The 21,853-nt window shown below is 36.7% G+C and overlaps 1 protein-coding gene across 15 annotated transcripts in view; it reads right to left on the bottom strand.

Annotated features, from left to right (window-relative positions):
• The window catches only part of DLG2 (discs large MAGUK scaffold protein 2), a 1,831,252-nt gene that overhangs the window by 1,243,128 nt on the left and 566,271 nt on the right, over positions 1 to 21,853 (bottom strand). For 2 of the 15 annotated variants that reach the window (XM_037744423.1, XM_037744424.1), the window contains exon 1: positions 18,406 to 19,022. The exons of 12 other annotated variants lie outside the window; for them this stretch is intronic. In XM_037744423.1, coding sequence (XP_037600351.1) covers positions 18,406 to 18,507 — 102 coding nt within the window. In that variant the 5' untranslated portion in view covers positions 18,508 to 19,022. Of the gene's footprint in view, positions 1 to 18,405; positions 19,056 to 21,853 lie in introns of those variants that run through there. One more of the 15 variants, XM_037744429.1, reaches the window with a different exon arrangement.

The following is a 21,853-nucleotide window of genomic DNA, read 5'->3' as shown; positions in this document are numbered from 1 at the left end:
GTAAAATGTCTTTTGATTTTTCTCTTGTTTTCACCTTTTTTACCCATTAATCAGTTATTAAGCCTTGATTATCCTCTCAAATATTTCCTTTTACTTTGCCTGGAAGCACTTCTCAACCCAACACCCCCAGGCATTCTTTGCAGCCTTTCTAATTCTAAGTCATCCTTTCCAAATATTACTTCCACATTGAAACCTTTAACGACCTCAGAGTTTAAATCAGGCCTTATATATACAATCTCCTATCATGTCTTTCTCTTCTGTCTAGCTGTTATTGTATATGGATTTAAGTCTTCTGTCTCTTCCACTATACTATAAACTCTGTGAAGCAGGGACTACGTGTATTTTATTTTATTTATTTATTTATTTTGAGCCGGTGTCTTGCTCTGTCACCAGGCTGGAATGCAGTGGCAGGATCTCAGCTCACTGTAACCTCCAAGTCCCTGGTTCAAGTGATTCTCCTGCCTCAGCCTCTTAAGTAGCTGGGATTACAGGCAGGCACCACCACGCCCAGCTAAGTTTTGTATTTTTTTTAAGGAGAGACAGGGTTTTACCATGTCGACCAGGATGGTCTCAATCTTCTGACCTCGTGATCTGCCTGCCTCGGTCTCCCAAAGTGCTGGGATTACATCTATTTTCTTCATCATTGCCTTCTCAGAACCTCACACAGTGTCTGGCACATGAAAACATCTATAAATGCTTGTTAAAAAGCAAATGAACTAATAATTACTTATTGAGATAAAAAAGCAAATGAATTAATAATTACCTATGGAGATAATCAATTTTTTCCTAAAGAGTTTTCATGCCTGATATCATTTTGTCCTTATAGTATCACTGAAACAGGGAGTTTATACTTCTAAAAAGTTTCACCAAAAATTCTTAAAAATAAAAAATATTTTATACACTTAAATGGGGTTTACCTTATTTGAGAAAATGTGCTTAAGCAGAACTCGCACTTTCCTTATTATGCTAGATGAATGAAGTGTTCCTATGCTTAGATTAATTGAGTCATCCTTCTTTTAAAAAAAAAAATGAATGTGCCATCTTTACCAGAAAGACTGTTAGGTGCTACCGTACACATGAATCACAGTTTCCATTGTGTCTGCGTAGTAAGGTTTGCTAAATTTCTCTGAAGCAAACCCTGAGACCTGGACTTGCTCTACATCATCAACTTTTCTTTCCTCAGATTAGATTTGAACAAAGCCATAGGATACTGAAGATGATTTCTACCAAGATAAGCCGTGGGTGCTGAAAAAAGTCATTAAACAAATGAAGGAAACAAATGTTTAGCATTCGTGTTTGCAAGGATCACACAGTTGTCCACTACAAACGTAGGAGATAAACAAATAAAACTCAATTCCACAAAATACCCCATACTAAACTATAGTTTTCTCAAAACATTAACATACAATTAGTTACTTGGTTCTCAAGAGATTGAGTTAAGAGGAAAAAAAAACAAGTTTGGATATGTAAATTTGATAACAATTAACATAGGCAAATTGAAGATACTCTCAGTGAAAGTGTTAAATAAGAGAATAAAAATACATTTTTTAGACTAGAAACGTCCATAAGAGCTCCTGGATAATATTTTTAGTCTCTTCTGAGCTTAAAAAATAGTGCTGAAAGTAGGTAGTGATGAGATGTATATATGCATGTGTGTGTGTGTGTGTGTGTGTGTGTGTGTGTGTGTGTGTGTATTTACGCATGTATTTTAAGATAATACAGTCCCCAGAATAGCACATTACTATATTGTTTTTTCTCTGCTTTGAATAGCAGTAATAATAGGCAGTATTTCTTAGCATATGTCATATTTACAGGCTGTATATTTAATTTATTATCTCATTTAATTCTTACAATATGTGTTTCAATATGCCACTAATATCTTCATTTTGCACTTGAAGACAAGTTTTCAGAAAGTTTCCTTCCCTTGTCTCTACTGCTAATAAATGGTAGGAGTTTTAATCCAGATCTGTTAAATTTTCAAACTCACATCTGTACCTCTATGACACACTATGTTCACAGATACTGATTCTTAAATCATAAAGAGTCTAAATCTGGGTTCTGCAAAGTATTTTTCTTCTGTAAAGTATTTAAAAGAAGAAACAATACTTTGCTTCAGAGTACAGTTTTCAGAGTTTGGCAGACTTAAGTTTGAAGACCAGCTTAGCCTGTTTAACTCTATAAACCTATGGAAAGTTATTTATTACTCTGGGCCTCCAGTTTCTCATTGATAAAATGGGACTACCATCTATACAGTCATTCCTTCACTTATACAGCAAATATTAATAAGCACCTACTATGTGTGAGGTATCATGCTGAAAATTTGAGGTAAAGTGATACATAAATAAGAGACAGCCATGGCCCTCATGGAGTATACAACCTATATTTTCCACATGTAGCCTCAAGTTCACACCAATATAATGGCTTAAAAATATGGAAATATGGATAATTTTGCTATTCAAATGGCTTAACTGTTAATGACCAGAGCTTTTCCTAAGTAATTAATTTATTTTGTTACTTTTACAAAGCATTGTCATTTCCTGCTTCTTGATTTTGTTATTCTAGAAAGGAACCCTGATTTAAGCTGAATCTATAGGTACTAACTAGTTAATTCATATATATATATATATATATATATATATATATATATAGAGAGAGAGAGAGAGGGAGAGTTAAATTTAAGTAGCCATGTGAGCATGCACACGCGTGCACAGGCTCATTTCTAGAAAAAAAATTTGAGGTGGCTTGTTAAATTAAGAACAAACTTTTTAGCTGGTTGCTCTTAGCAACAGTCTTTAGCAGTTCTGCCTAGTTGGCCATAACAATTTCTTAAAGGGAATGAAGCATTCAAAGTAGTTTAACAAACGAAAAATAAATGACTTACTTTAGAAAGACTCACACAAGGACTGGGAATTCTAGTGTAGCTGGCATGGAGAAGACAATGGTGCTGAGAAGCTCCCTACACATAGGGGAATTTTTCAGAGATCTCCTTTCTCTGGACCATTTCATGCCTACATGTCTAACAAACCCAGAAGACCAGAGCACCAGGGCTGACAGGTTTCTGTGGCAGCACTGGAACCTGGCCTCATCCTACGAAGTACATGACCAACTCTTCTTACCAGTCCTATTGCAAATCATTCAATTTTGTTGACGACACTAGACAATACATGAATTCTAAGTCGGAGGACAAAAGCTGCTTATTTGATAAGCAATAAAAGCAAAACAAATCCTTTTCTGCTGGTAGAAAACTATCGATTGTTTTAAGATGGATTTAAACTCACAAAATATAGATTACTATGGAATTATGTTTATAGTCATTCACGCATCCATTCATTCCCTCATCAAATACTTATCAACCAACATCTAGGTCTCAGTCTTGGTGACCAAGGAATTCATTTATTTGTTCGTTTAATATATATTTATCAAATGCCTCATTTTCCTTCTGCTGTCATGGAGTTCAGTAGAAATTATATACAGGTAAAAATACCCTAGGAATGAAGTATGATAGATGTTATTATTGGGGAGGCATGGGAAGCTTTAACAAAAGTAGGACAGGTCCTTCTTTGAAATTAATACTATGTCTCAATTGCCTAAATAATTAAACATAAAGAATATATCAACCATTCATTCTTTGAGCTTATGCTATAAGCACTATAATAGTAGCTAGGTGTTCTGGATGTTAAGTCCCAGACTCTTACACCACATGATACTTACAAGCTTGTGACAACTGAGTTCTGCATGAAGGAACGAAGTCCATGACCCCATGTGAACAGAGATGATTTAAAGTCCAGGAATGTCTTCCATGAGGAGATGATACAAATTGAGTCCTGAAGGAATACTATTAATATTTCCTTGATGGCCTCCCTTCTTGGATAGAGTCCATACCATTGTAAGGTACTAGGCAAGTGTAAAAAAGGATCAATACTGTATTTGCTAAATAAAAGAATGATCTTGTTGGCAATAAGTAGAATGTTTATATGGAAAAATTAAATAATAGCACAAGGTGCTAACACAATTCAGTGCCAAATGCAACTATACAGAGAGTGCCCTGGGAGCTCTGAATAGCCAGACTCTATACAAGGAAAGATTTCAAACTGTTCAATGAGTCAGGATTATTCTTTTGAAAGTAAGCAACTTTAGATGTACCGTATAAATCATCTCATTACTATTTTCTGAGTGACATATTGAAACATCTTAATTCAACATAGAAATAGATTAAATGGAACCAAGCCTGTGATAGATAATAAGGATCTCCAAAACCACCATCATCTATGAAACACAACATTCAAGTCCTGAACATTAATACCCTGAAACCGATGAAACTATTTTAGAAAATCTGCTTCTCCAGAAAGTAAGAAAGTAATCTTCACATATAATTAGTAAAACAAACAAATAAGCAAGAAAACAGAGACAGGAGGAAAGAAAGAGAAAGGAAGGAAGGAAGGAAGAGACGGAGAGAGGGAGGGAGGGAGGGAGGGAGAGGGTGGGCGAGGGAGGTGGGCGAGGGAGGTGGGCGAGGGAGGTGGGGGAAGGAGGTGGGGGAAGGAGGGAGGCAGGGAAGGAGGCAGGACTTTTATAAACCTATTTAAGTCCATTCATTATCTCTTACTTTGCTAAAAATTTCATTACATTGGTGTTGAAGTTGCTATACAGTTTTCCAAAACTGCTTCAGAGAGAAACTAAGTAAAATATTATCAATTAAATGTAAAGACAAAAAGTTAATCTAACAACTGCAAATGAAGTCTAGAGTTTTCTAGATAGACCTCTTCTTTAAAGTTATATTTAAAGGAGACTTTTAGACTAATGCCACATGCTTATTCAAAATTTCAGAACACCTAGCTATGATAATGAAAAATAATACATTTCAGATTTTCCATTCTGGTCAGAAAAATTTCAAAGTTATCTTCCTGAGTCCAATGAGTGGAACAAAAAACATGGATGAGGGTCCAGCAACATCTGCAAATTGGCCAGACCTAGCAAATACAGCTCCACAAGGAAACACCTAGAGTTTGATTATTAGTAGAATGCTGATTAATCTGAGATCAAATCTATAAGTTATTTTTATCTGCCTCCCTAGAACAGAGAACATTTACTACTTAAGCTATTTTACAGAGAGATAAAGATTATTTTTTCATTCAAAGATATATTTGACCCACAAATCCCTTCTCTATAGGAGAAGTAGCAGAACATTTGGCACATGCAACTTGTGGCTGAATTTCCTGGCTTGACACTAAAAGTGTAAATAATTGATAATGGAGGTATACATGAAATTAATTTAACTGGAAGTATCAAGGTAATATCCAGGTCCTGGACTTCTGAAGTGGGATGTAAAAGAATGAAAGAGAAAGCCAGCAGTGACTTCCACTGGCCCAACTAAATGCTCTTATCCATTATAAGAGTAAATAAGCTATATTCCTAAGCTGGGAGCTGGCTGTCAAAGGTTAGAAGCCAGAGGAAAGAAGAAACTAATATTCTGAAGTCATTCGGCCCTACTTCTGCCCTTATTACCTGAAATATTTGTCAGACTTCACTGCACAGAGGGAATTTTACCTAAGAGTATATATTTGCTGAGGCCTCTGTGCTGTATATCCTCTGGCTTTCGTATTAGGTAACATGCACTCATTTTGATCATATAAATGCATACATGAAATTTTGCTCTTGGTAGCATCCATAATTTGGTTTAATGCTTTGGAAGTATGGTCAGCCCTAGAAAATGCTCAAAGAGGGACAAACAAGAAAAACAGAGACTTTCCCTGGGCTCAGAGTCAGAAATCTGGGCTTAAACCCAAGTGCCATGACTATGGGGTTGGTCACTGTGAGCACAGCATAGATGAATTTCAGTATTAATATTAAAGGAACTTTAATTTGGGGCCATCTAGTCTAGCCCCCAAATAGTTCTTTGATCATCTGAAAACATATTATGGAGAAATGGTCTTCAGCCTGATGCTTGAACATTTCTAGTAAAGATGATTTTCACCTTAATGTGCCTTAGTGTTCTTGTCTATAAAAATATCTACCTCACAGAGATGTTGTAATGAGGGATAAAGTATAACTAGTTTCAGAAGGCTTTCTTTATAATAACAATAAACATTATTTTAACATATGAGAGAGATTAAGATTGACAGTACATTATAAATTGCCAGATAAAGCCGTCATGAAGAGGCAAGTTATGTACACAGCAAGCATATACACAATCCCCATATTTAGTCTCTTAAATCTTATGACCACTTTTATCTAAGATCCTTTTTGAAATTCAAGTTAGTACTTCTATTGGAAGAACAAAGGTGCAGTTTGCATGTTCTGGGTTTCCTATTTATCTACAGCTACATTTTTTTTTTAATTTGCAAACTTTTCAAGATAAAAATTTAAAACCCTAGAGCTCTGGAAGTGGCTTGTTCTCCCTTCAGCCAAAATAGGCATCTGGTTTCTACAATAAATGAGATCATAGCATCCCCACTCACACTGATGTAGATAAGAACCTGTCAGCATTTTTATTATAAAACCCTTTTCTTTCTTTCCTCTGCCTTGAGAGACCAACCATAGCAATTTGTTGGGGAAATAGCTCCAGCAAAGGGCAAATGCAAAAGCACAAAGAGAAAATGTCTCATTTTACAAAATTCATAAAAAGTTTATTTAGGCATTAGGCAGGCCTGCAGAATCCCAAGGAGCATATCTTTTGGATTGTCATCTGGACTTTTAAATAAAGAAAATAAAATTTACCAATATTTCAAACAAAATTTTCTTAGGCAGCAAATGTTAGAGAAAGAGTTATCTAGTTGAATACCTTTAGGCATTAACACATCTGGTAACGAAAGCTATAATAACACACACGTTACTGAATCTGTGCTCACATGGAAGCTGCTTTGGGGTTTGGGAGCATTCTCTAGCCGACTCTGAAGTGAAATAATGAAGATGGGAAGGGTTATGCCAGCCACTTCAAATAGGAGAAAATAGGATATATTAATAATATGCTAGAGATGATAAATGAAACCTTATCTAGCAAAGTGATGACACTTGGTGAATACTCAGTGAAGGAATGCTGAATATAGTTAATATATGATCTGGTTTACACAGTTAACTCTTTTCTTTCTCACTCCTGAATCTTGGGTATGAACATAAAAAAGCTTCATTCTAGGTTATGTCATACTGTGTTATTGCAAATAAAAGAGAAAGGATTGCATCTAAGACAATAAGAGAAAGAAAACTAATATTTACTTAATGGCCACTACATGTGAGACATTGTATTAGTTGCTTTCTTATTTGGTTGGTATAACAAACAAACTAAATATATCTTACCTTTGTCATATAGATGAAGAAACTAGAGCTCAGAGAAGTGAAAGAGCTTCCCCAAAGTCACAGGTCTACTAGTTCAGTCACGATACTTTGTAATGCCAAACTCTACCCTCAGGACCTGCTTCTTACATATACGTCTGCCTAACCAAGAGCACACTCAGAGTATCTCTGCTTGGAACAGAGGGTAGAATAGGAAATACAATCTAACATTCTCTTCACCTCTTCCTCCCTCCTTTCCCCCTTTCCACTTCTATCCAAGGGGAAGGCATACCTTCAAGGCTACACCACTACTTTCTTTCAACACTTCTCAAGAAGTGTTGGACTATACAGATCAATGGTAAATTTGAATCCAAAGCCAAATTATTTTTCATTTCTGAAATAGTACACAACTTTAAAAAACCAAGATTAAGCTTTATTACCTCCAAAAATCCTTCTCTGACTATACCTAAAGACATCATTCATTCTTTTGTCCTCTCTTTATCTGGAGGAAGGCCTTCCAACCTACTGAAGTATGAGACATCTTTTAAAGTATGAACTACTGTATGGGCCCTCGTTTGATATCCGTTGTACTTACAAAGAGATAATGTTACATAGCAATTAATGACTTCCTAAATGGATCTATTTTGAATAGTGTATAGGTTAATTCATGTAAAGTCCCTAGAATAAAACATTGTGCATGTTGATCACCCAAAAAGGTTTAGTCCAACCTGCTCTGTGAATTGTTTTTTACAAGTGCATTCCTTAGTATTAGCTCACCAGCCATATTGAAAGGGCCCCAAGGCCGGAACTATTTTACCATGTTTGAATATTAACCTGAGGTGCCCACGAGAATGTTAAATAAACATAATAGATATGCTCAAGAGACAACTAGAAATTGGTTAATGGACAAATATACCTACATTTCTCCAAATGGAGATGTTCACCAAACCATAACAAGGATACATGGAGACATGGCTCCAAGAGAAAAATCAAAGTCTCCTACTCTTAGATAATAAGCCAACTGACATGTAAGTAGCTGCCATCTTATTTGAGAACTTATAAAAGTAAAGTTATTATTATTTGATAATACGATAGTATCATTATTTGAGATATGATGCAGTGATACCATTAATCCCTGGCTGGTTTCATCCATAATGTGGATATTAAGGCAGTTACAGTGCACTGGAGCAGCATTTTAGAGATGACTGCTTTTAGTGTGCTCATTCATCAAATTAAATAATTTAAACTACTTTAGGAATTTGGAAAAAAATTTCTATAAAGATAATGCAATGAAACACCATCAAAATGATGTATTTAATGTTAGAAATTACATACCACACATACACACACACAAAGTGAAGTTTCAAAAACATTACCTTATATATAAGATTTCCAGAAGCCATCATTTAAGACAATATTCTTACTCTATCTGACCCTATCATTTAAATTTACACAGAAAAAAATACTGTATTCTTTATAATCACTGAAATATATAATGTGCTTATTCGTCTGGCAACTACATTCACGCGCGCACACACACACACACACACACACATATATCTGAAAAAATCATTAAAATAGTTTTAAATGTTTCCTACTATGGTGTCTCTGGAAGTATAATCTGTGACTTATAATAAAGTAAATCCATAACCTTATGAGGAAACAACTTTAATTTCAATAAGATCACCATGACATGAAGATCTGATTGTGTGTATGAGTTTTTAGCTTCTCTGTGCCTTACTTGACAAGAATGGCTTATTAGTGATGATATATCCAGGAATTTCACCCCAGATACTAACTGTATTAGTCAGGGTTCTCCAGAGAAACAGAACCAGTAGTGGGGAGAGAAAGACAAAAAGAGAGAGAGAGAAGAAAGAGATATGAGTCTCTCTATCCTCTCCCTCCCAGATATGAATTGGTTCCCATGATTATAGAGGTTATGTCCCAAAGTCAGCAGTCAGCAAGCTAGAGACCCTGGAGAGCCAACATGCAGAATTGGAGAGCCAATTCTAGACTGACGGCCCAAGAAGTGGGAAAGCTAATGATATGAGTTCTAGCACAGAAGCCAGCAGGCTCAAATCCCAAGAGGAGCCAATGCTTCACTTCAAGCCCAAAGGCCAGTAAATGTCAATGAGTCAGCTCAAATCAGGCAGGCAGGAGGAGTTCCCTCTTACTTAGCCTTTTTGTTCTAATCAGGTCTTCAATCGATTGGATGAGGCTCCCTCCTCCAGGAGGACAATCTGCTTTATACAGTAATCTCATCGAGAAGCAATCTCTCAGATATACCCAGAATAATGTTTAACCAAATGTCTGGCCCAGTCAAGGTGACACATAAAGTTAACCACCACATCAAGGTAGCACATTAAGTAATGCCTGGTCTTTATTTCAGGGAACATAATCTCTGGGAAGTTTGAAAACACAAGAGGTTAAGTTATCAAAGACAAATTTTAAACAAAAGTGTCAAATAAATAACAAAATAAGCACCATTTATTTTTTCACTTCTACATTCAGTAAATGTTTATGAGCACCTATATCACTCACTCATTCGATCAACAAATATTTATTAACTGTGCTGTGGAACAGGCATAGTTATATTCACTGGATCTGCCAGGCATTATACTAAATGAATATAATATGGCCCTTGACCCTAAAAACCTTACAGTTTAGATGGGCAAATGAATAAGCAAACAGAATTTACAACTGAATATTACAATTGAATTAGGATGCAATTATTAAGTATTAGATGTCATTAGAGTCCAGGGGTAATTTAATTTAATTCAAAGGATACTGGGAAACATTTCTCCATTTGTACTTTATTTAAAACTTTACCTAGATATCCATAAATGAGTACAAGGCAGAAGACTTATTAAAGTCTGAGCTCTTTCAGGATCCTGAATTCCGCAATTCAACATTCCCTTTCTGTGAACATACTTTAATGGTGGCATAAAAATTAACCCTCCTTACTTTTTTATATTCAAGGTTTTTCTCCCAAGTTTTCCACTGTTACAAATAAAAACTGTAAAAGACCTTGAAGTGGCAAGTTTATATTGTCAAAGAGGACAAAGGGTACATGCAGCCTGCTTGTTTGGGACATTCAGCACCTGTTTAACTCATTAGCTCATTTTTCATTTTCTCTTTCTGGGTCAGGTATAATGTAGGATTTTTGGTTTTGGTGTGAATTATATAAACTTCCAGAGTCTGCCTTTTGTAGCATCAGAAGACTTCAACAATGTGTTGGTAGCTTAAAGTACATCCAATTTACTAATAGATGAATTTCAAAGTGTTTAATTTAACACTATTCAGCTGATTCTATCAACAATCTCCACCTTCTCAGCAATATGCAAAGCGGTTTCATAAAATGGAAAAAAAAAGCCACCTTTTTTATATTTACCACATACCAGGCATTGTGCTAAATGTTTTGATATGTGATATATCACTTAATTTTTACAACAGTCCTGAAAGCAGGGTGTTACTTCTCCAGCTTCTTGCAGATAAAACTTGTCAGTTTCTCTTTTCTCACCTTGATTTCCAAAACTTCTAGTTAAGAGTTAGAGGCCATGACACAGAAAGAATAACATTGAGTTAGAAACTAGGAGACCCAGTTGTAGCCATGGCTGTGTAACTTGCTGTGTGACCTTCAGTAAGTCATCTACTGTCCACATGATTTAATAACCTCATGTGGAAAATGATAGTGCGAATACTATGAGAAATGGGGTTTGGATCAAACTCCTCTCAAAGGAAATTTTTGTACAATAAAACTGATTCCTTTGATCAGTGTACCTTATATTCAAATTCAGGTGTGGGTAAACGACATTTTTACAAATTGACTCATAGCTTTAAGGCACTTAAGTATAGGATCCTGCTTTTGAAAGAGTACAAAAATTATATTGGAAATGAGTGTAGACTCTAGATCTAACCTGCTTAGGTTCAAATTTTGGCTTTGCTATTTAAGACCTATATATCTTTGGGCAAATTATCTAAACTGCCTGTGCCCCAATTTCTCTATCTGTAACATTGGGATAACTACTATACCTATCTCAAAGGGTCACTGTGAAGATTAAGTGAGTTGACATTTGTGAAAACAGTGTCTGACAACTGGTAGCAGGTCAGTGTGTGCATGTGTTGACAGACAAACTAAAGTCTTGGCAATATAAATAGTTGTCTCCTTAATGTACCAATTTTGAACATTTGGACTTTTTGCATATTAGATATTTTTAAGGTGAGACAAACCAACATAGTCATGAGACTCTTAATAACTCAAAGTCGAACAGAGTTTTAACCCAATCCACAGGAGAAAAACTAGACTACCTTTTATTTACGAATCCATAAAGATGAAGAATGTGATGACATACAAAACAGCTTGCAGCAGTACAAACTTATACAAGTATGATTAAAATAAATGCAGCAATACCTATCATGAAGCTTCTTAAACTATTTAAAAAATCTGACTTAGTAATTGTACTTATTCCATCCTATCCAAAGAAAATAATTTTAAATACAAAAAGACTTATTCCCCAAGATGTTTTATTTTTAATAGTACAAGATTTAAGGGGAAAAAAGTCAAAATATCAAAAGGACGGTTAACTGTTATACAGTAATTAAAATACACTCACAAAGCCTAATATAAATTTAAATTATTCAAATGCAAACTCAACATGATCACAACTACATTTTAAAAATAAGTCATGTATAAACCAAGGAAACCAAAATACTGGGAAAAGGAAAATATATACAAAAATATTACGAATTTTTACATCTAGTCCTCCGAAACAAAGAGTATTTTCTAAAGTTTGTTTTCTGAATTTCTGTTTTTTTCTAATGTATTTCAATGAACACGTATTACTATAAAATAAAAACAGAAATATACCAAAATTGTCAAACTTTGGCAATATTTAAAATATGTAAACTACTCTGCTAGCAACAAAACTATATACAATGATATATGAATTGATGGCTCCTCTACTACCACTAAAGTTTTATAATAAAGTTGTTCATATTTAAATAAACAAATGGGCAAACAAAACTACTTCTCTGCCACAGAGAGACTATCTAGGTAGGAAAAAGGGGTCTGGGAGAGGTGGAGAAAGCGAGGGTTCTAGGGAACTGTCCACCAAGGAGGTGCTGACAGGCCCTTGGATTTTGGGTGAGTGTTAGGGCACCCTCTGGAGGCTGGGAGCCCACAACCCACTTTCCCTTTATCTTCTTTTTCCCCCACATCTTTCCCTTCCAATCATTCTGTTCTATTTTCCTTCCTTCCCTGCTCCTTTTTCTGTCTGCCTGGTAACTATGCGGATTGGAAGAAATAACACTTGTAAGACACCTAAGACAGTGCATAGATGTTTAAGAAAATCAAATTATTTTATCCCTTCCTTTTGCTTTTTTAGTTCTTGAACTCATTTCTTTCTTCTTTGGATTCCCTCCTTTTTTTTCCATTTTCTTCCATTCTAACCTTCCTTTTACTTTCCTGTTCTCTCTTTTGGGAGAGTCACTGAGAAAGGGAGGCTGCTTTCTAGAAGATGACTCCTTTCCTTTGAGGGGTAGGGCAGTTACAAAAATGTCCAAATATTCACTAGAAAAAAACAAGTTTCAGGGATCGATAATGTTTTCAAAAACTTTCCCCTATCCTAATATATAAAAACAATATTAAATATACCTTATGTGACCTAGGGGCTTCACAGTGGTTCAGTTGAGCTGTTATATTAACAAATGGCTATCATGAGAAAGGGAGATGTGCTCAAGTTTTAGCCATGTTTCTTTTAAAATTGTAAATGTTTGAAATATAAAAAATAATGTTTTTTATATAGTGAAATGGTTATTATAGTCAAATCAATTAACATACCCATGATCTCTGTTACACTCTGTGTATGTATGTGTGTGTAAGAACACCTAAAATCTACTCTTAGCAAATTTCCAGTATACAATACCCTATTAGCTACAGTTCTGACACTGTGCCTTAGATCTCTAGGTTTATTCATTCCATATAACTGCAACTTTGTTTGTGGCAAGCCCCATCTTCCAATTTCCTCTCCATCTCCCATAACCATCACTCTACTTTTTTGTATGCATTCTACTTTTTTCAAGATTCCACATATAAGTGAGGTCATGCCATGTTTCTCTTTCTACCTTCCGTTTATTTCATTTAGTTTAATGCCCTCCAGGGTTATCACGTTGTTGCAAGTGGCAGATTACCTTTCTTTTTAAAGGTTGGATAATAATCCATTTATGGAACACATATAAATGTCTCTCTCTATATAAAGATAGGTACATGCCACAGTTTCTTCATCTATCAATGAACACTTAGGTTGTTTTCATATCTTGGGCATTGTGAATTATTAGAAATAGTATTGTAGTGAAGATGAGAATGCAGATATCTCTCTGAGATGCTAATTTCATTTCCTTTGGTTATAAATCCAAAGTAGGATTGCCAGATTATATGGCAGTTCTATTTGTAATACATTTAGAAACCTTCACACTGTTTTCCATAATGATCACAGTAACATACATTGTCACCAACAATGTATGTACACAGGCTCGCTTTTCTCTATAATCTTGACAACACCAGTTATCTCTTGTCTTTTTGATAATAACCATTCTAATAGTATGAGATGATATCTCACTGTGGTTTTGATTCTTATTTTCCTGATGCTTAATGATGTTGAGCACCTTTCTGTGTACTCATTAGCCATTTTAATATCTCCTTTGAAGAAGTGTCTATCAAAGTCCCTTGCCCATTTTTTTAAAACGTGAGCCATATTTCAAAAATCTTCCTTTTTATTAAAAGAGTAGGCTGGGCATGATGGCTTACACATGTAATCCCAGCATTTTGGGAGGCCAACGTTGGCGGATCACCTAAAGTCGGCAGTTCAAGACCTGCCTGACCAACATGGAGAAACGCTGTTTCTACTTAAAATACAAAAAATTAGCTGGGTGTGTTGGTGGATGCCTGTAATCCCAGCTACTCAGGAGGCTGAGGCTGGAGAATCGCTTGAACCCGGGAGACAGGGTTGCAGTGAGCCAAGATTGCACCATTACACTCCAGCCTGGACAACAAGAGCGAAACTCTGTCTAAATAAATAAATAAATAAATAAATGGACTAATTGTCAATAATATTGTAGTTTATGAAGTATTTTTAGAATATTGGGACAAATAACAAATATTCTACCTTTTATGTTTGTATTTTCCTTTTTTGTCTTAGAAATATTGGGGGGAAAAGAGAGGAATAAAAGAAGGGAGACACATACAAACATGGACTGTGGACCTTTGCAATGCAGCTGCAGACAAGATAAAGGAAAGATAAATATTACATATGCTGGGCCTTGAAATTAAATTCAATGCTTTGATCTTTGTGGATGGAGAAAACAGTTTAAGTTAAAGTTGATGCCTATTTTCTGATAATGACATAGAAACCACCATGAGAAAGAAACACAACATTTTAAAATACCTCCTTTCCCATGAAAAGTCCATCCCCATAAATCGCCTTGTAGGTGTGATAATGGCATATGGTTGGGGGAAAAAAAGAAGGGAAACTGATATAACAAAAACACTTTTTTTAGAACAAGCGTATTTTGGTTTCTGTCATGAGAACTTAAGGTTAGGTGGGATTGTAGGTGATCTGTATTTTAAGAAAGGAAGCAGAATTACTTCCTCAATAGGCTTGGAATTAATTCCTGGAAGGATGAACTGGTGTTGTACTTATATTTGTATCTCTAATGCCCATCACGGTGTCTAGCACAGAAAAACACTGCACGTTACATTCATAAGTCATATAGTCAGTTAACTAAACTGAATAGCTCTCAGGATGCAATAGGGAGGACCCTGAAGATGGCTAATAACAAAAGAAAATAACTTTTGAGTTTCTAGCTTGAAAGCTCAAATTACTCAGCATCCTTCAAGTCATTCTGAGATAATTGGAGCAAACAGTTATTTTGAAACTGACAGTCTGGCCTACACATGAAAATGTTTTTAGACTGCCATGTAAATATATTTCAGAAAAGGGAATAAATATACATCCTAATAATCTTATTTTCACATGTATTAGGTAATCTTGAAATGACTGCAGCTTTATGGAGGATCCTTTCTGAAACCTGTGTCTCCATGATTTGTTCAATAATTTTTTTAATCCCATTTTATTCCTAAAAGATGCAACTAAAATCATTATTTCATATTTTTTCTTTAAAGAAATATTGGAAGAAATGTAATCATGTGCCATATCACTTAACTTTGAAACCAAAGGGGACAAGAGCTTTTTATTGCCACGTCTCCAGTGAGTAGCGTTTCTTGTGTGCTCAATGAATATTTGCTGGTCAAATGATCAAATGGAATAATAGTATGACTTGTTCATTAAGTTTCAGAAATGTACTTCATTTTATGAATGTCATGTCAATATACAAATGGTTTCTATATTTCACATAAACAGCATAGAGAAGAGAAAAATAACTGGCAAAAGTAATGACTGATTTCATAATAAGGATGAAAAATTTATTAAAAGAACTATCTTAATAACAGTGGGAGCAGCTTATCCTATAAGTAACAAACTCCTCCTCAGTGGAGCTGTAAAAATAATCAAGGCCATAAAAAAGCAACAAACATTTGATGAATGTAAACATAGTAAGTACTGCATGGATCTCATTTAAATGTTATTTCTCACAAAGACATAGTAATATATACTGCAGTAGTTATTACTGTGGCCACTTTACATATAAGAAAACTGAGACTTACACAAATCATATCAATAGTAAATATAAAATTTAGCTTTGAAACCTAAGCCTGCCTGTGAGGTAAATTTTTCATATTATATTCTATTGTCATCTGTCAGATAGTGTTGAAGAACTTCACTAGGAGGAAGGCTACGGTAGAAAGTTCTAATATTGTTTCCATATTTCAGATTATAAAATGGAATCCATATATATATATATATGTATATATTTAACCATCTGTTAAGTATGGTTACAATAAGATAATTGATCCCATTATAAAGGGCTTTGAGAATTATCTTACTGAAATACTTCGCAAAATAGGATAGGTTAGACTCTCTACAGGTGTTATTTTATTTTCATATAATATTAATTTATTTTTCCAAGAAACAATGTCTGCCAATACACATGATGTAGCTGTTTCACTCTACTGCATGAATCTCTCTCATAATGTGAATTTGTTAAACCAGAACATCAAAAAGAAGAGAACATAAAGGAAGTTAAACTAATGTTTTTCCTTAGCCTTAAAAAATGCATGTGCTTGTAATTATTTCAATTCCCTCCAATATGGTTTGAAAATCAGGGGAAAACATAACAGCATAAAAGAAACTTCTTTGTAAATGAACTTGAAGGGTTGAATGCATATTCAATATTCAACAACATTCTCTACACCAATAGCTTCTCTTATTTGATTATTAGCTTGTGTTTAATTTCCCTTGACAAATCATTCACCTTTGTTAATAATCATTTAGCACAGCAAAGCAATTCTTGTAAGTTCATGGGAATGGATTTTAAACAGTATCCACTGTAAAGACGCTACTGTAAACGCAATTAGGAGGGAGAAAAAGAGCATGAGGTAGGGGTGGCAGGTCGTATGGGAGAGGATCTAACTCCTCCATTATTGGTGCTGTTCATTCACATACCTCTTCCTGACAATGATGAACACACAAACCTTCAACAATTCTAAGAACTCTTTGGGGTTTCAAAAGGAACAACCAGCTACTCTTTAGTATGGGCAATATATTTTTTTTAACTAACCCTAAAGTATAACCTATCATATTGAGTAGAAAAAAATCTCTGGCAATAACATTATCATTCAACAACTTCATGAAAGACAAAATCAGAGATTGTTAGAGCTGGTGGGTGCCTCAGAGATAATCTCATCCACAACCCTAATTTTACAGAAGAAAATCTGAGGCCCAGAGAAGACAGATTCTCTAGATATAACCAATATAAAACTTAAAACCCTGACTCCCAATTTTCTGTTAAGCCTACACCTCCTCTGAGCACTATACATGAAGTTCAAAGTGTGTGTTTCATTAACTTTACTGCCCAAGGTGCTTACCAGCTGTCCAATCCAATCTCTGGTGTTATCTTTAAGAAAAAAATAGGTATAATGTGATATTTATTCACTCTAGAAAAGTCAAATTTTAGTTATTTCAGATGAAACAAGCTCTCTCCCTCTCTTTTTTTTTCTCTCTCCTTATAGAGTCACCATAGTAGCCACATGAAGTGTTTTACCTAAATAAGCTAGACAAATCCACCAGCTTTTCACAGCAAAAAGAAGCAAAGACTTGTACCTTACAGTAACAGGACATGTACTCAGACCATTAACGGGCTAAAACTGTGCAGACATCAAGTTCTACGCGTCTTTTTCAGGGAGTACATCATCAGGTCCAAGAAAGAAGCACCATTAATATATTTCAGAAAAGGAACAATGAATGATAACCTGTTTTAAAAACCTTCAAACCTCATTTCTTTGGGAACACCAATCACCTTTACAAAAATCTGGGGTAGAAGAGTTATTCACTACAAACTTCACTGAGTAGCTGCGCCACCTCTTGATAAAATTTGTTTGTTGATTTCAAGCGGATTGTATCCAAGTGGAAAGCACACAACACAACTGGGGGCAACCTGAGCCTAGCTCCAGATTTTCTGTCTAAAATAAAAATAAGCTCTTTATCTTAAAAAATGTCAAATAGCAAACTGATGTGTTCAATTTCATCTGGAGTTCATCGACCACCCCACTTAGTCCGGCTGGTTGGCCCAGTGGGTTGGGGCTTTAGGTGATAGTAACCTGAGATGAGTTCAGGAGCTCCCAAATCAGCAGTTGGGAGCCCAGTCAGTAGCTAAATACATAAGGAGATCCCAAGCAGAGAGCCACCCAAGGTGCCCGATTTCCCAGCCGCATCTGCTCTTACAACCACTGCATGTTAGAGCCCAGGGTCCCATCACCACTGAGTTATCAGCCCAACATCGGACACCGGAAAATCAGTGCGATCTCTTGGCCCCCAAACCCAGCTGGCTCCCAGAGAGGGCAGAGCAGTCGCAGCAGCTTCCGTCACTCTCCCAGCAGGCAGAGACATAAACAAGCAACAAAAGGAATTGTTCTCTCCCCCGAGGGAGGCAACATGCATCAAAGAGACATGAACCTCATCCTACCTTGCATCCAAACATCAACGATAAAGTGTTGTTGGTGCAAGCAACTTTGCAGTGGCAAATCATTGGTGTAAAACAGTCAGGGTCCTTAACAACAGGGGACATTCCTTCCGGGCTGCGGCAGTGGCAGCTCGCTGGGGGACCCGAACGCGGTGCTCGCCGGGCACATGGAGCGACAGCCTAGACCGAGCTGCCGCTTCGATCGCTGCCCCCTGCGCCCGCCGTGGCCATCCCGGAGCCCCGGTGGAAGCAACGCCGCGGGCAAGTACCGAGCGTCTCGGGGTCTCCCTTCCCTGGGGAACGAGGCGTGTGGGGGGAGGGACAGAACCAAGAAAGGATTTTTCCCCCTATGGTGAATTTGGGGGAGGTAAAATAAAAATAAAATAAAATAAAATAAAAATAAACCATAAAAAATAAAAGGAAGCGAGGCACTTAGGGGAGGGTTCAAAGGAGGTGGGGCAGTATTAGCATGTAAAAGGATGTGCCCGCCTACTCTCCCCAGTCACACAAGATTGTCATGCGAGCTGAAGGGGGCTGAAATTATTCCCTCTGAAGAAGAAGAAGGGGGGAAAAAAACATACTGCAGCTCCCGATTTGGTAAAAAGCCAGTGGCTTGCTGCAATCCAGAGTCACTGTGGGGAGCGCTGGCTGGGCAAGTGGGGTGGGAGGGAGGGGCTGAGGTAGGGAGGAAGCGCGATGCTCGCCAGCCTGGCCCTGCCTTTGGGTGCTCTTGGTGCCACCAAGGAGTCCCCAGCGTAGGAGCGCGGGACCTCCCCACGCTGACGTGACCCCGAGACCACATTTGGCCCCCACCGCTACAGCTGCCTGAGGGTAGAAGACGTACGAGGCCGAGTTCCCAGGAAGGGGAGGCCCTCGCGCAGCCCTGCAGGGAGCATCCTCCCAGCCCGGGGACAACAGCCTGCCCAGGGCGGAGGGCCAGCAAAGGAATCTAGGGTAGAAAACGGGCTCAAAATGATTTCGCTGGTGCCCTAAGCCTCTAATTCTGGGTCAGCAAACCTACTGAACCTACTCACTCCCTGGGTAGGGAAGCGGCCTCAGAACCAAGGTTTTATTTGATATAACATTTGTCAAACTCAAAAAAGAAGAGTCTGCCCCTTCCCCACCTTGATGTCTTTGAGGCTCCAGGAAATCTCAGAAGTGGTATTTATATTGTTCCGGAAGTATGAATGACACAAACTGATGAATGCTTTATTATTTGTTTGTTTTGTTTTTTTGTTTTTAACTGAGGCTGTCAAAATTGCAAAAAGACCAAAAAAAAAAAAAAAATCAGCATGTGGCTGGCTGGCACAGCTGCAAAACTGCTTATTGAAGACAAAAACAAATGTGATAAGAAGGGTGTGGGGGTAGGAAGTGGGTAAAACTAGAACTCTTTGGGTGCCACCTGGGTGCCTGGCGCTATGCCTCACAGATGGTTGGTGGAAAGAGAGCAAAACATCAGAGTTTGGAATCAGATTCTGGCTCTGGTGCTAGAAGTGGCTTTGTGTAAGTCACTTATATTATCCAAACCCCGGTTTGCTTATCTGTAACTAATGGTATTAACCCCTAACCTACAGAGTTGTCAGGAAGACTAGACGGAAAGAGTAAACAACACATTCCTGTGGTAAGCCCCAGCACGTGGTAGTTGCTTTTAACTTATATAGTTTATTTCATTTCTTAGCTTGAGAGGTAGACATTATTGGACACATTTTTTCCTAGGGGAAGAAACTGAGCATCTTAATGTTATGTCACTTGCTCAAGTCATATAATCAATAAGCGATCAGGTTTATGTTAAAAGAAAAGTAGAGGAGGAGAGTTTAAAAAACAACATCATGAGATACATAACACACTTCTCCAGAAACATGTTCTAACGTCTTCAGATTTATTTGGGAAGAATCAGGACTGTCATATTCACATGAATGTGATAATTCCAAAAGACTCTAATGGGTGCTAAACTCAGAGAGCTCGGAGGTCTCACCTGAAATACAGCAACAACATAGTCCAAAATATCCATGGCAAACTGCCAGAGCCACATCCTCCTGATGTAGTTCTATCAGAATGCCACACCACTTATATTCTAAACTAATAAGAGCCTCAGTATCATGACGTGCTTCCTCCTTAGAAAGCTTAAATGTGTTGGTAAGAAAAAAAGAACAAATCAACTTGCAAACCATTAAGCCAAAGACAGTACCTTATAAACTTTGTTTCCCTTTCCCATGTCCAAAACACTTTCCTCTCGTCTCCCAAGTTAATGTAAAATGAACCTGATTATGTCATGGTTCTGCAGAATGTTTATTATAAATACGGATTATGAAGCCCAGCCCTACATTTCATCCTATTGGCCACTAGAATGTCAATAAATCTATATCTAAATCGGCCCTCTTGTGAGAAGAATGCAAGTTCCTCTTATGAAATAAGACTTCTCTGAAGACAAATCTATATGAAACAAAGTATGAGCAAAAATCATCATGGAAAGACCCTTAGAGTTGCGTTATACCTGGTTCTAACTGCAGAGGGCAGCCATGCCTAAGGTTTTGGGATTCTTACACTAAGTGCAGGAATCCTTGCCTAGTAGATTTCTCCATTAGGAATCAATACGGATTCAATCTAATGAATAGCTGGAGCCTGCTGGGATGCAGGAGATCTAATCTATATGTTCTTAAACATACTGGGTCACATTTTAGGAGCAAAACTCTGGTCTGGGCCTTCTGTGGAAATTTAAAGTCACATTTATAGATTAAGTATATCCCTTACCATTTTATTCCTTTATGTTAACATAAAATGTGTGACTGTGTGAGCACTTCCACCTACAGAGCATCTATAATTATGGTTGGTTTTTCCAAAAGAGAATAGATTCTAAAAAAGCTGTACAATATTTCCCTTATTCATTAGCCTATAATTTGGATTTCAAACACCCCAAAAGTACTGTATGCTCTATATTGTGATGTTCCAATAATATCTAACACAGTCTTTCCCTAATGAATTACTCAAGCTAAGGCTGACCTCCTATTCTAGGGCATCATTAAGGCGGCTATCTTCAAGTTATTCCCCATTTTACAGTTTGTGCTACTTTACATTGATAAAGCCAAATGACAAAATATAAAACAAAATGTATATTTCATTTTCTTTATTTTTCATATTTAACTTTAATCAATGAGAGTTCATTTCTCTGTATGTATGTGTGTGTATATATATCTGTTATCTGTTTATTTCTATTAGATAAAATACTTTCCTTTAATTCTTGTCTCCAAATAATAACTCTGGGCTAAATTGAAGGGAGGATGAGGAGGAAAGTGGTTTCCATGACAATGCATTCCATAGTTAGAGCCAGTAACCACTATGGTTAAAATAAATGAATCACTGTTACCTTAAGACATAAACACATTTCATTATTGGTTTGAAAAGCACTAATTTGAGAGTGTACTGCATGGGGGTGTACTGCAATATTTTTAGG

This window comes from Cebus imitator, unplaced genomic scaffold (assembly GCF_001604975.1).
Source record: "Cebus imitator isolate Cc_AM_T3 unplaced genomic scaffold, Cebus_imitator-1.0 Scaffold174, whole genome shotgun sequence".
Taxonomy (NCBI): Eukaryota; Metazoa; Chordata; class Mammalia; order Primates; family Cebidae; genus Cebus; species Cebus imitator.
The sequence above is the reverse complement of the archived record's forward strand: the minus strand, read 5'-3'. Positions and strand labels throughout refer to the sequence as shown.